Source organism: Bradysia coprophila, unplaced genomic scaffold, assembly GCF_014529535.1.
Source record: "Bradysia coprophila strain Holo2 unplaced genomic scaffold, BU_Bcop_v1 contig_350, whole genome shotgun sequence".
Lineage (NCBI taxonomy): Eukaryota > Metazoa > Arthropoda > Insecta > Diptera > Sciaridae > Bradysia > Bradysia coprophila.
In genome coordinates this window covers 8479494-8493622 of record NW_023503608.1, presented here as the reverse complement: position 1 = coordinate 8493622, position 14129 = coordinate 8479494, and the positions used below count along the sequence as shown (strand labels likewise).

General features: G+C 36.7%; 1 protein-coding gene across 1 annotated transcript; it reads left to right on the top strand.

The window, feature by feature from the left end:
* Nucleotides 1-560: 560 nt before the first annotated feature.
* Nucleotides 561-9056, top strand: LOC119080680 (von Willebrand factor A domain-containing protein 5A-like). The gene is made up of 10 exons (XM_037189113.1): nucleotides 561-886; nucleotides 5091-5195; nucleotides 5254-5673; nucleotides 5747-5893; nucleotides 5946-6078; nucleotides 6131-6243; nucleotides 6301-6789; nucleotides 6857-7025; nucleotides 7129-7662; nucleotides 7722-9056. The coding sequence occupies exons 1-10, from the start codon at nucleotides 629-631 to the stop codon at nucleotides 7916-7918; spliced, it is 2565 nt and encodes an 854-aa protein (XP_037045008.1). The 5' UTR covers nucleotides 561-628; the 3' UTR covers nucleotides 7919-9056.
* The last annotated feature ends 5073 nt before the right edge of the window (nucleotides 9057-14129 follow it).

Here is a 14129-nt window from a genome sequence, read left to right as displayed (position 1 = left end):
TATTTAAATAATCAGTTTTTCTTTTCTGAATGAATGCGGACTTCCTTTCTTCAACGAAGGCAGAGGCAATCAATTTTGAATCATTACCATAGTTACTCGAAAATTTTGAACACTTTGCTATTGGTCTCATTAACTATGACTATAGAAGTCGGAGAAATCAACAAAATAGGCCCTGTCGCTACTTCTTATCACTTTTACATTTCGTTATTAGTAACTAACAGACCTGCCGTTTCCTCAAAGTGAAACTAAGTTTTCATCCCATTCACCAACCTGTTGACTAAATAATAAATTAAACGATTCGTACCGACGAAGAATTATCTCTTTGATTTTTATCTCATCCAATGTTAAGGACATGCGTGATTTTGTTCAGTATTTCACTTGAGTCGTCTGTATTGAGAGCAAAATATGTTACAATGCAATGATAACAGTCTTGTATTAATGCAGCCGGGAGAGCTGCCTTGATTAATGCAAAATGCATGAGCACTGAAAGTGCGACGCATATAAGTTTTTCTAGGAGAATGATTCATTCGAGGTCATTTCAGTTACTTGTTCTACTGGGTCGTTGGTGGATAAAGTAATAATTTTCCATTTAGTCTAACACAACAAAACGACTCTAAATAGACGAAAAATGTTTGCAAACAATTTCGGAGAACATAGCAATGTTTGCTGTGGACTTGTGTCAGTGGCTGCACGCGAAATTTACCCAATTCCGCTAATATCCGTAGATGTAAGTGCTTCGGTGATTCATGCTGTTGCACAAGTGGAAATAACACAAAAGTATGTGAACAAAGAGGAGCGACCAATCGAAGCGATTTATTACTTTCCAATGAATCCGGATGGAGCTGTTACCAATTTCCAAGCAGAATTAGATGGCAGAGTTATCAAAGTGGGTTTGATTTTATGATTTAAATATTTTTGTCTCCACATTAACGCTGTGAAAGCTATTCATCTGTTATCGATAACGATGCCAAAAATAATGACAAGCTCTGTGTAATATGGTCCCTTATAAAGTAAAAAGCATGTTAAAATAATTGAATTACAAGATTTGAAATAAATCAATTAAAAATACTCTGATCGATGTAAGTAATAGCCCCGATGATAATACTCGGCTTGCCGTCTGTAACAGACTGCTATTAACCTTTATAATGGACTGACTCATTCAATACTGAAAATTTATTGTTTTTTTTTTGTTAAAGAAGGATAAAACCGTAGGACCGAATAAGATGTACTTAAGCTACATTTTGTAAAAGGCTGAATCCCTTTAACAAACTTACGCTTGAGGTATATAGGAGTATGAAAATAAGAAAAACATCTGTTGGGGATACCACTACTCATCAGAGCCTGTAAAATTCATAAATTTCTGAATTTATTTAAGGACGTTTAAGTATGAAGCATAATATCTTTTATTATTGCTTGCATTGAATAAATCCTAAATTTGTATCAGTAAATGAAACAAATTCCACCCATGGAGTGACTTCTATTCTGAACAAAAATTACCCTACTCTTTTTGTCCAGAACCATGGAAACTGGCCTGATTCTTGAGAAACAGGAGAAAAACTTAACTAATCGAAAATACATATATCATGACAAGCCACCACAAAATTACTGTTTCGATTTCCGATTCGAAAGAAGGTAATAAACTTCATCCAATGCTTCAGTTGATGGCAATGTACCAAGCACGGAAGCTGCATTACCACGTTGAATGTCTATACAAATTCTCTGTTTAAGGAAAAGAGTAGATCTCTTGTCATTAGTGACATCAGCAATTCTCTTGCCCAAATCGGAAATAAATTGTTTTGCATGAGGGCCCCACGGACCTAAAGTTTCAAAACCTACCGGAACAAAATAATATTGATCAAGTAAAGAATGATATAATTCGATCTTCTTATTTTCTGCTGTTTTAGCCACCCAACCAGCATTTCTGGATGATGTATTAACATAAGACTTTGCAACTGTGTCTCGACATGTAGCGTCCCACAGTAAACATTTTCCTTTCGACCATGGTATTAACGTCAGGCCATCCGGGCGTTTGCCATCTTCACGAACAACTCCAGGTGGTTCCAAAATTGCTGGGAGTCCTGCGGATACAACTCCTTTACGAATTGTTTCATTCAAAGTATAATGTCTTGGCCGTGTGCCGGATGCTTTTTTACAACTCAGTCCGTGATAACCATAGATGTCAACGTCCTTCAAACAAATACATTTATGGGGATGACATATTTTTGCTCCAAGTCGTAGAGCAACCGAAATTCGTAATGTGTCGTTATCGAGTCGTAAACCAAGAGATGACGAAGGCAACGCGCTCAACCATAGTCCAGATTCTTCCTGAGATGATGCTAGTAAACGGGCTTTCTGACAGGCATCATTTCCAAAAGAAAAAGTCAGGTCAGCGAATTTCCTTTCCATAACCGGAATAGACCAAGATTTCTGAATAGCGGAGTTTTCGAATGGTATCTCGGCGGCTGATTCCAATTTCCAAAACTCGATTGCAGAATCTAAAAGTTCGTTGTTAGATGGCATTATTTGTTGTTGTAAATGGTTAGTCGCTTTCATTGAAGAAATAAATGCTGATGAAGCAATATCAGCCGTTGATATCAAACCGAGACCACCTTTCTTGATTGGCAGTGTACATTGCATCCATGTCTTCTCATCCAAACTGACATTCGTTATAGACTCTGCTGAATCCTTTATCATGTTATCAAAAGAATCCAATTTTTCTTTGAAGAGCCAACAAGGAGCAGATCTCAAAAGGTGCATCATCCTTGGGATAGCAAGACAATTCTTCAAAAGAAACAAGGCTTGGTGTGAGTTTAAACCATCTAGTCGAGAAATAAGAAGAGAGATATTCAGTATCTTCTTTTCAATCGCCGGTGGAATACCGTCTAAAAGTAACGGAGCGCCCAGTAAAGAAAAACTTTCTGTCGACGGTATACTTATCCCAGGGATCACTTCATTTAGCTTTTGCGTCTCAAATTCTGACAGCGGTTTGATGCGCAATACTTCGCACTTAGAGGGATTCAACTTGAGGCCCACATCCTCGCTTAAAGAAATAATCTTCTTTAAATCTTCAACTACGGAATCGACATGTCCACCGACACTCCCGTCATCCAAATACCACTGATTCAATTGAGAATGTAAACTCTCAATAATTGGCTGAATAACGATGCAAAACAAAAGTGGACCCAACGGATCGCCTTGTTGCACTCCTTCTTCTGAAAGAATAATATCACTGCCATAACACAGATAACTTTTTGTGTTATAGCACTGTGACACGAAGTTGTACATCGATGGAAATTTCTCCTTCACGATTGCAATCATCTTCGATCTGTAGATTGAATTAAATGCATTAGAATAATCCAATTTTACCAAAATTGAATCTTCTCCTTCAGGTGATAACAGAAAATTTCTAATCGAATGTACTATTGCTTCTGCACCTCCAGGAACCGCAAATCCCATTTGTCGGGGAGCAAGATAATTTTCTGCTTCATCTCGAATACGATTGCATGATACCTTCGCTGATAACCTTCTAATGGTATTACCTACAGCAATCGGGCGAATGCCTCCATCTTTTTTTAACAATGCCGTCAGATTTGCACCGAACAAAATTGGTCGAATGGCAACAGGAACCTTGTCAAAAAGAATGATGTCTGCTAAACGGCATAACGCATCAGTTAAATGATCTGCTAAATGACCGTTATTTTGTGATACTAAATCCTTCAAATGTTGCGGACGTAAGCCATCAATTCCTCCAGCTGAACCATTAGCAAATGACCGTAGTGCTTCGACAATCTCCGCTCTACTGACTGGAGTCTGCTCAGAGGCCATTTCCTCACCGTCATCAACATCGTTCATCGCATCAACTTCGACCCGCTTTGGATGTTTCTTTATTAAAGCTTCTAGAGTTGCAATATTATACGGCGCAATGACTTCATCTGAAGAAAGAACTCTTACAGAACCTTTTATATCACCGTCTGAAAGTTTACTCATTGCAGTCTTAATTATCTGATCCCTCGATTGACTGTGTTTATTCGTTGAAGGCTTGGGCCTAGTCGAAAGGTCTGGCTGCAATATATTTCTTCTAATCGTCGTAGCTAGGGAACACTTACGCTTTTCACTTTTCGGCGGCAACTGAAGAGCGTTAAAAGAAAAAGTAAATAATTTCTCCCACGAAGATTCAGAATTATCTCGTGTGCATTCAACAATCGCTTTAGTCAATTCCTCGCATACTAGTTTACGAGCACCTTTTGGCACACGATTCATAATTCTTTTACTAAAACGAAGTGAAATTAATCTCTCAATTAAACTCTCATCTGAAGTTGGGGCCGACGTTTGTTCACCATCTGACGAGGGTAAATTCCTCTTATTACAAGTATGCAGATGAATGTTAAGACCTCGAGTGTTCTTCGCAATGAATCCACAATTTCTGCATGATGGTTTCTCTGATTGCTCTTGACTAACCTGAGAACTACTTTCAATTAACTTCAAAAACTCAGTAAGATCATTTGGTGTAAAATTTTTCTGAGTTTCTTCTGAATCCATCGAGCTTAAAACAGATTGCGACAAAGTATCCCGTATATCCGTCCTTGACAATATCTTATGATCTCGCTTCACGTGTATGCTACATTGCACCAAGGTTTTTGCTTTGTGTAAACAAAATGGGCATGGCCATCGAGCGTCATCAGGAAAAAGCATTTGGTATTTTTCTCTTGTTTTCTTCAGCAAAAGCCTCAAGTCTTGTAATCCAGATCCTCCTGGCTCTCCATCTGACTCGTTTCCCATTATGTATTAATTATTTCGCGTTATTAATTAATTATTTTTTTAAAGAAAATCGAAGAGCAGATTTTTTTGCGACTTGTGTTTTCAACGCCTTCTCAAATCAATTTGATGTTTAAAATCATAAATCTTCGATAAATATGGCAAGCCCGGCGTACGAGAAGGCTGTTTGACTCCTATGGCATACTGTCTCTAGCAATTTAAAAAAAATTACAGTCAGAGGCAGTGAAATTTCAGCATGAATTTGATTCAGCTGTTTATCCGATGATCCACACATACAATCAAAACTGTTTCACAATCGACTTGACTTTCAACAGGGAACGGTGAAACCACGCGAAGAAGCTGAAAGGGCCTACAACAAGGCAGTAACAGAAAACACGACAGCTTTTTTGGGAGAGGAGATTAAAGCTGATATATTTAAAGTAAATAAACGTGAAATTACTGTCTACCGCAAATTCAATTAAATTATTTTATGTTTAGCTCCGAATAGGTTTCTTAAAACCAGAAGCTGAAGTAAAGATCATCATCGAATACATTACGGAGGTGAAAAATGAGCCGGGATCCGATAATATTCGGTTCTACGTTCCTACAACAATTGCTCCACGCTACGTTTCTGCTAAGGAAACCGATGATGGCGCGATTGCAATCAGAAACATGAAATTTTCGTTAACATCGCCAGCGCCATTATCCATTAGCGTAACAATTTCGATGCAAGGCGGAATTAAGTCTATTGAGAGTCCTACGCATAATGTGAGAGTGGAGAAGTTGAAACGAATTTCTGAAGATGATGTTTGGCACAAAACTGTTGTGGAATTGTCAGGCAAAACAACTGATATGGACCGAGACTTTGTGCTAAATATTGTACCTGAGGAAAGTCATACTCCTAGGCTATATTCAGAGGTAAATTTTTCCTTTTCGTTTTCGAATATTTGCATCATTATCAATTCACCATTAACATCAAGTACTTCTATAGAAGAATGGAAATGGCTCAACCGTTGTCATGGTTTATCTAATACCCAGTTTTAAATTGGATGAACAAAAAACTGAGCTTATCTTTGTGGTGGATAGATCTATGTCAATGATGGGTGATAGCATTTCTTTGGCAAAGAAAGCACTTTTAGTATGACTGATGTCGTTTTAAATGTATAAAATTTATCTGTTGGATTTTTCAGCTGTTTCTCCATTCTATGCCTGCCGATTGTTATTTTAACGTGATGGGGTTCGGTTCCACATTTGAGTTGTTATTTCAAGCTAGTGTAAAATATGATGACGAAAGTTTGAAGAGAGCGAAAGCACATGCAAAGGGTAGGTCTTTCGATAGTTCAATTAAAAGATATTTACAATAGGGTAAATCTAGATCTGAGAGCCGATCTTGGAGGAACCGAAATTCTTGAACCTTTAAAGAGATTATACGATATGTCCGGACGAGATGGTTACTTGAAACAAATTTTTATTCTTACTGATGGAGCAGTGATATAGATGACAGCGATATTCGCATATTCCGATAAATAAAGAAACATGTTTTAGGTTTCCAATACTCAAGAAATCTTCGGGATCGTTAAGGCCAACGCCCACAAAGTTCGTGTATTTACACTTGGCATTGGTGACGCAGCATCTCATAGCTTGGTTGAAGGGGTAGCTAAGGCTGGCGGTGGAACATCTGCCTTTGTTACGTACAATGAAACCATGGAGAAGAAGATTCTCAATCAACTAAAAAATAGTCTGCAACCGTCACTGACTGATATCGAAGTAGAGTGGGAAGGGCTGCCTGCAGATCCTGTTCAAGTGAAAAAAATTGCTCCTCTTAACAAAACGAAAACGTTAGTCGGCTACAATAAGCCTGTGGAGTCAGCGTCCGCGAAAGCCATTTCGAAGTTTAAACAGTCACCGAAAAGAATTCCGCCAGTGTATGACGGATCTCAGATGTTGGTGTTTGGATTGTTTGGAAATGAGTCCCCGACATCAGCTTTAATTACAGCACAATCCCCCGATGGACCTTTGACAGTGAGAGTGGAGGTAATTAGATCTTCAATTTGATAGCAAGGTGGAAATTGATATTTAAGCTAAGGTGAAATATTTCCAGCATTCTCTTTCAAGTAATGCTGGTGACACGTCCATTCTACATCGTCTTGCAGCAATCAAACTGATTCGTGAATTGGAAATTGAAGTTTCTGCTGTGCGCTTCAATTATGATTCGAAAGAGGAAGAAGAAAACTTGAAGCAAGAGATAATAGAAATTGGATGTCAGAATGGTATTTATTATAAATATAATTTAGAGACAATTAGTGAAGTTATCTTCACAAATGTGAAACGTTGAACCAATTTGTTTTTTTACGTTTCCTTCAAACACGACAGGGCTTGCTTCAATGTACACCTCTTTCTTTGCTAGTGACGTAAAGAAAGACAAATTCTCGACGGATATATGGGTAATTGAAACTAGACATGTGCCCACACAATTTGCTCATGGATGGCAGGGAGGGTGTAGCTTGAATTCGATCGGTTCCTCGGATATACAGCGGTTTATGCCAGTAACCCCACAAAGACGTTATTTGACGCCAGCAGTGACGTCAAACGATTGTTATACATCAATGTCTCTCAGATCTAAGATCAAGTCAATCGTGAACACCACCTTTAGACGTGGTGAAAAAAATACTGCAGAAAAATCTGCCCCAGCTGTAATACAATTGACCAGCCTTCAGTCAAACGATGGATCTTCTGATTTGAACGATGAACTCGTGAACACCTTTAAACTTGGTGAAAATGCTATTGCAGAAAAATCAGCCCCAGCTCTAATACAATTGATCAGCCTTCAGTCATACGATGGATCTTTTGATTTAAACGGTGAGCTCGTCTCGATCTTAGGGAGAAAATTGAAGAAAATGGAAGAAGGTTTGTGCATGCAGTGTAGTCTGAATTGTCTTTTTTAATGTTTGATTCGGTGATTTCAGCCTCTACCAAGCATAAGTTCACTCAGCAGGTCTTCGCAACGGCATTAGCGATATGCTTCTTCACAAATCATTTGGCAAATGAGGTGGACAAATGGGAGTTGATTGTGTTGAAGGCTCGAAAATGGTTAGCAATGGCTGTGCAACCGGAGAATGTGGACGCTGTTTTAAATGTAGCAGATGGTTATCTTAAAGAATAAGAATGCTTTGATCTGAAGATTTTAATGTGGATGCATGGCTAAAAGAAATATTTACGTAATATCTGTCATTTAATTATTGATGTAAAAGTGTGGCGAGCAGTCAGTTAGTGGAATATCTTATTCAAAAATGTTGAGTATCCATACATGTTCTAAACTAATGTCTTTATCTAAAATCTGTTCCGTTTCATATGGATTAGTACTTATTTTACATGCAGGGGGATGAAAGGTAAGAATTTTAATTTTTTTTCGACTCATTTTTTATTGTCGTTGTAAAGCTTTCAAAAGCCTCAGTACCGAAAAGAGTTTTTCGGCAGCAGCCCAAGAAATAATTTTTTTAAATTATTGTAATATTGTACTAATGACGGCCTTGGAAAGACTTGCAGGTGGAATATATGCACTGGTTGGTGCAAGTAAATTTACAAGAGTTATGCCCAAAACTATAGCAAATGTTTGGAGTGTTCGCCTTCGCTGCAAAACGGATGTTTCGTGGAACTGAGTATGTTATGTTGTAGCTGGCCTCTCCAACTATCGTTCCACACATTATATGAACCCAGTACTTTTGGGCTGCAGTCGTTGAAAAAAAAAGTTTTTGACAAATTGCAGATTTTTCCTTTCTTTCAAGGGGTTATAATGCTGGAACAGTGTCTGGAGCGGTATTACGGCAGTCATTTTTTATCTTCAATTTTACTTTTACTCTATCAATAGAAATTCGCTTCGCTAGTGCTTCTTCTTGTGCTTCGCTAGTATGTCAAGTGAAAATTATTAAATTTTTTCCTCGATGTTAGCGTATAGCTTATGGTCTTAGGGCTACGTGATGAGAGTTTGGGAAACCGTTTGATCACACATACCACTTGATCATATCATTTTTCCAAATTAGCAAATATTGAGCCGATTGAAAAACTAATTATGCCCCTCCGGAGTTTTCAAATCATATACGTTTTGCGATTACTGACAGTAATATTATAACCATATAGCCGTGTTTCTGAAAGGTTAAAAACTGGGATGGTTAATTTAGAGCTTCGATTCCTTCTGAGCAATAAAAAGCTTCTTGAATCAATTTATTTCTATCTAAAGCTCTGACAATGATTCATCTTTATTATTAGTTTACTTGACCTTCTATAAAGGGCAAACGTATCCTGATGTAATCATTTAATCTGCTGCTCTCATGTTTATATAGTGTTACGTAATATTTGATACAAAATATTTTCACTTCATTGGTTATTCAGCAAATATTTGCTGTGCAAGATGAAATTAGCCAGAGCTCATTACATCGCTAATTTCTGTACGGTCTGTTAATAACAAAACGTTTTGATGTTCCGTTCCGACGACTGATATAGGTGGTTTATTGAGGGCAAAGTTTTGATGGATTTTTGATAAATCAAAATTAATTGAAGAACCAAGTCAAAATAAAACTGTCGTTTTGGCGATAACAAATGGTTAAATTATCGCGTCTTGTCTGATAAGAAGAGGTAACAGAGAATCATAATGCCAAAAATAAAGCGACCTTGCAAGGTTGTTTAAAATTAACGAGCTTTGATGAATTCATTATTTATTGTGATAGGAGGATTCTCAATTTCGGGTTTTCTTCATTAATAAAAATTAAATTAATTTTTTTTAGAAAAAATGCAAGAAAATAGTTACTGTAAATCTACTACATTCGGTTAACTTTTGTTCCCTCGGTTAACAAATAACTATTTCCGTAGGGTTAGTTAATTTTTTTTTAAATTGATAAAAGTTTGCATAATCTGCACGATTTTCTCGGAGCACATAAAACTATAGCTAAAAAAATATTTTTCATTTAAAGCTAACATACTTTTACGGAAAATAATGGTTCCACATTTTTGAAAAACTTTTTCTTTTTAAAGATATCGCCGATCAAATAATAAAAAACGCAGAAATGTAGGCTACAATTTAGCCAAGTGGTGATTCCTCTTAAACTTTCAAACATTAGAGAAAACTCAAAGTACAGCTCTAACTTCTCAATATCACATACTTCTCTGCTACTACCTTATTACCGAATCTAATGTATTATTTAAATGACCACTCTTGGACCAAGAGTTTTGGCATTGAAATATTTAAATAATTCTGACTTATAAATCAGGAACGTGACAATAACATTTTATAGAGTTTGCGCAAATGACGTATAACTTATAAGTCAACCACATATAAAGTGAAAGTGATAAGTTTGTAAGTTTATATGTCAAAAGTATGACAGTCGAAAGTTATATAGATGGGAAGACAGTGGATCATATAGTGCAATAAAACTTTAGAAATCAACCTAAAGTGACGTAAATCATCCTAAAGTTTAGAAGCCAACCTACAAAATCATGTGAAATCCATCAAAATCTTGAAGCTCTTTGGCTGAGAAGAGTTAGGAGCTACAGAGGACGAACCAATTTTGCATCATAATGCCTATCTCAACCTCACAAACACAGCTAATGTAAAAAATCTGGGACATACCATCGAAAAATGATGGTCCTGACTCTGTCGGCAGTTGAAGCTCTTCAGGATGAAGAGCTATGAAAGCTTCGAAAGTTTGGTCGGCAAGTTTATTCCTAAAGTCAGAAAATTACAATGGAATGAGCAAATTACCATCTCTATAACGTTCGACTTTCATACTTTTTACCTATAAACTTATGAACTTACAACTTTGACTTTAAAGGTGGCTCATTTATAAGTTATGACGGTTATGACTTATAACCATCTGACTTGTAACTTGTATGACTTTGGATTTATAAGTTATACGTCATTTGTGCAAACTGTTTAATCTCAGTGTTTTCTCTTTACATGGCAAAGTCTTGAATGTTCAGACTCAAAAGATAATAATTAATTTTTAGATGATAACTATATGTATTATTATATTATATTCAAAAATGTTAAAAATAAAGAAACTATAAGCGAGTTCACGAAGTCAAATACACAGAAATATACTCCGTATCCGTATATTTCTGTATATCTCATAACTCTGTATAAATTTGACAACTGCCACCCGAAAGAAAATGACATTTTTTACGCTACAGATTTTGATCAAACAAAATGCGGGTGTGCAGCGCGTGATCTCAGGAGTCCGGCAATGCAATTAGTTTTTCAATATTTACCAAGCGATAAAACTTTGAAACACTATGTTTGCAATGTGAAACAAAACTTTTTTCCAAAGTCTTATCGCTCGGTAAATATTGGTCCGATTAAAGAACTAATTGCATTGCCGGACTTCTGAGATCACGCGCTACACTGTGGTATTTTGTTTTTTCAAAATCCGCAGCGTAAAAAATATCATTTTCTTCCAGGTGGCAGTTGTCAAACTTATACAGAGTTATAAGATATGCGAGATATACAGAAATATTTTTGTATATATGACTTTGTGAATTCCCTTTGTGAAAAATAGTATGATTTAGCACTGGTTTACTGTAAAATATTTCCTGTCACAGGCGGGATAAACATATCATTTGGTTGTTGATTCTTTAACTTGATTGAGTCTAAGCACAGCACTGCTACTAGCATGAACACTGTATTGACAAGTGTCAAATTTGGAGGTTTTAGTTATACAAGCTACCGCTTAGTATTGTTTGTATTGTATAGGTTTGCTACAAATAACTGTAAACCCGAACTTTGACAACACGAACGACGACGATTTCATCCACAGAGATGAATATAACCTGAACGTCAACAAAGTTCTTTGTAAATTTTTCGTTACAATTTTCCAAGGCTGTAAACTTTGGGTAGGTCTCGCAGATACAGATACGCGGGTGACACACACAAAATTTGATATTTTCATACATTTTCGTAGAAGTTGGATTCTCAAATTTGACAATTTCATAGTAGGTGAATTCCCCCAACAGTCTATAGCCTTGACGATTTTCGTCAACCTGAAAGTTGAGGTTAAGTTGCCTTCTATGGATGAAATTTTACATTTCGAAATGACCTTGGAACAAACCTATGTTTTAACTCATATACAACGAAAACAAGTCATCTATCTGTATAACATTAACGCAGTGCTACTGTGATTTCACCAGCCTCCGAATATTTTCCTAGTAGCAGGTAGTAGTGCTGTGGTCTAAGCCGTTTATCACAGATTGAAGTAAAATCGTTCACTTCATTTGTTTAATCATACTTTCTACTATATTCTACTATGTAAGACGACGAAATCATATCTTATTGAAGGATTTTGTACAGAAGCCACTTATGATATTGGCATCATCATCGTCTCGATAAATCCTTATCTCTCTATCGACGGAATGATGATCTAAGCTCCTCAAATGAACGTTTACATTTGATGGAACCGTCAAGTATTCCGAATTTCGTGGTCGCAGTGAGGATCTGAACGGAGGTCTGGCCTCCTCATATAGGCGCTCATGTGATGGCATCGTCAAGTACTTGGAATTTCGCTGTCGCAGTGAGGATCTGAACGAGGGTCTGGCCTCCTCATATAGGCGCTCATTTGATGGCACAGTCAAGTAGTTGGAATTGCGTCGTCGATATGATGGTCTGCCTTCTTCGAAAAGGCGATTATTTGATGGCACCGATAAATGACATTTTCGACATCGTGACATTGTAGGGATGCAACAATTTTAAAGAATGAATTTTGTGCGAGAAAGTTTAACAATAATTTGTCAGTGACTCAACTGGAACGTTGACGAGAAACTAGTCGATCGCATAGACTGAAGGCTACTAGATCGAAAGGTATAATTTAAATGCTGTTGCTAAATGCTGAAAGCGACGACGTATATCCTTTACGGTAATGGGAGTTAATTCTGAAACGCATTCCAATTATTATTATTTTTACTGATGAGTTAGGGAAAACATTCAAATGTTCCGGCAATTCCTTCGAGGCTGTGTAATCAATTTCCCGAGTAGTTTCCCCTCGTTCAGAGATATGAACTAAAAAGTGTCATTAGATCAGCAAATAAAGTGTCTTGAGTCTTGACGATTCTTATTATCATTATAGTGTTTCTTGTGTGGTGTATTTTTTCAACTGTCTTCTACATCATTTTTCCTATTTTACTGTCAGTAACAATTAAGTTTCAACTTCTACACTGAGGAACTTGTTTACGATGGGATGACGATAAAGACTCGAGCGGTCTGCGTAATTTCCTCATACAGTAGACGAAAGATGTCAGTGTTATTATAGGAAGGCCGACATGAGGGAAACGCCGGTTTTTTTAAGTAACGCTTTGGCAACGGACTAGAAGAACATTTAAGAACTACTCGAAAAACAAAGCCAAACACAAGAAAAACTCAGACCAGAAAAATTTCTAAAAAAAAATTTAAAAACATAAAGCTTAAGACATTCAACAGGAAGCATAATTTAAAGAAAACAATTTTAGATTTTTTCTTGGATTACAACGATAATGACGAGTGTTGCATTGCCCTCATGTAGAAAGGGTTCCAATGTGTGCTGATGTTGCATAGCTGTCATTCCAATTACTCTCACTTCACCTCCCACACAATGTTTTCGATCCAATCAATATACGACGCAACCCTTGTATAGGTTGTTAGGTTCAGCATATGATGTTTTCTTGTGTTTTGGGATTTTGCACAGATTCACTTCGTCCACACAACAAAAAAGCAAAAAATCTAGTTCTTAATTTGTTCAATTAATAAAATATCTGGATTACGAATACAAACCACAACCACTCACAAATCACAGACATGAGACAAGTCACAAGTATTCGACAGTCAATTTTTTCTTTAACAGATTGATATCAGTTATTTCCGATATAAGCCGGCCCTGATTTCCAGAAACATTTAATAAAATACGAAATTTATTCAGAACAAATTCAATAAAACTATGTACGTATATGTAACTACCTCACCGACCGGTGCATTCAGTGTATATGGTCACGCTCTCTTGATTGCACATATTTTTTAATGTTTGATGTTTGATTAATGCACTCATTTGAATATTCCACTCTCTTCAATAATACGTATGTGTATGTGTGGCTGTGTCCATGGCTTTCGAAACATTTCCCATGCATAATATTTCTGAAATATATTGCAACAATTTTGGATAGTTATAAGATAAAGTTTCCTGAAGAATAAAAAAGCTGAACACACCGCCACCGCAGATATTAAATTCAGCTCTGTGTATAATATACGGCCAAAGAGCTTTTTCAACCATATTATAGTATTTGTTGCACTCAACAAAAATATCTCTCAATAAAATCGCTCTTAAACCTTACACAAAAACAGACGATGAATATACTAGCAGTTC

What these genes read in the sequence shown, in the direction of transcription:
- LOC119080680 (XM_037189113.1), top strand. Translation starts at nt 629, where the DNA reads ATGTTTGCAAACAATTTCGGAGAACATAGCAATGTTTGCTGTGGACTT. An exon ending in TAGATGGCAGAGTTATCAAA is followed by an intron (nt 887 to 5,090) that starts GTGGGTTTGATT and finishes GACTTTCAACAG; the next exon opens with GGAACGGTGAAACCACGCGA. An exon ending in TTATTCTTACTGATGGAGCA is followed by an intron (nt 6,244 to 6,300) that starts GTGATATAGATG and finishes AACATGTTTTAG; the next exon opens with GTTTCCAATACTCAAGAAAT.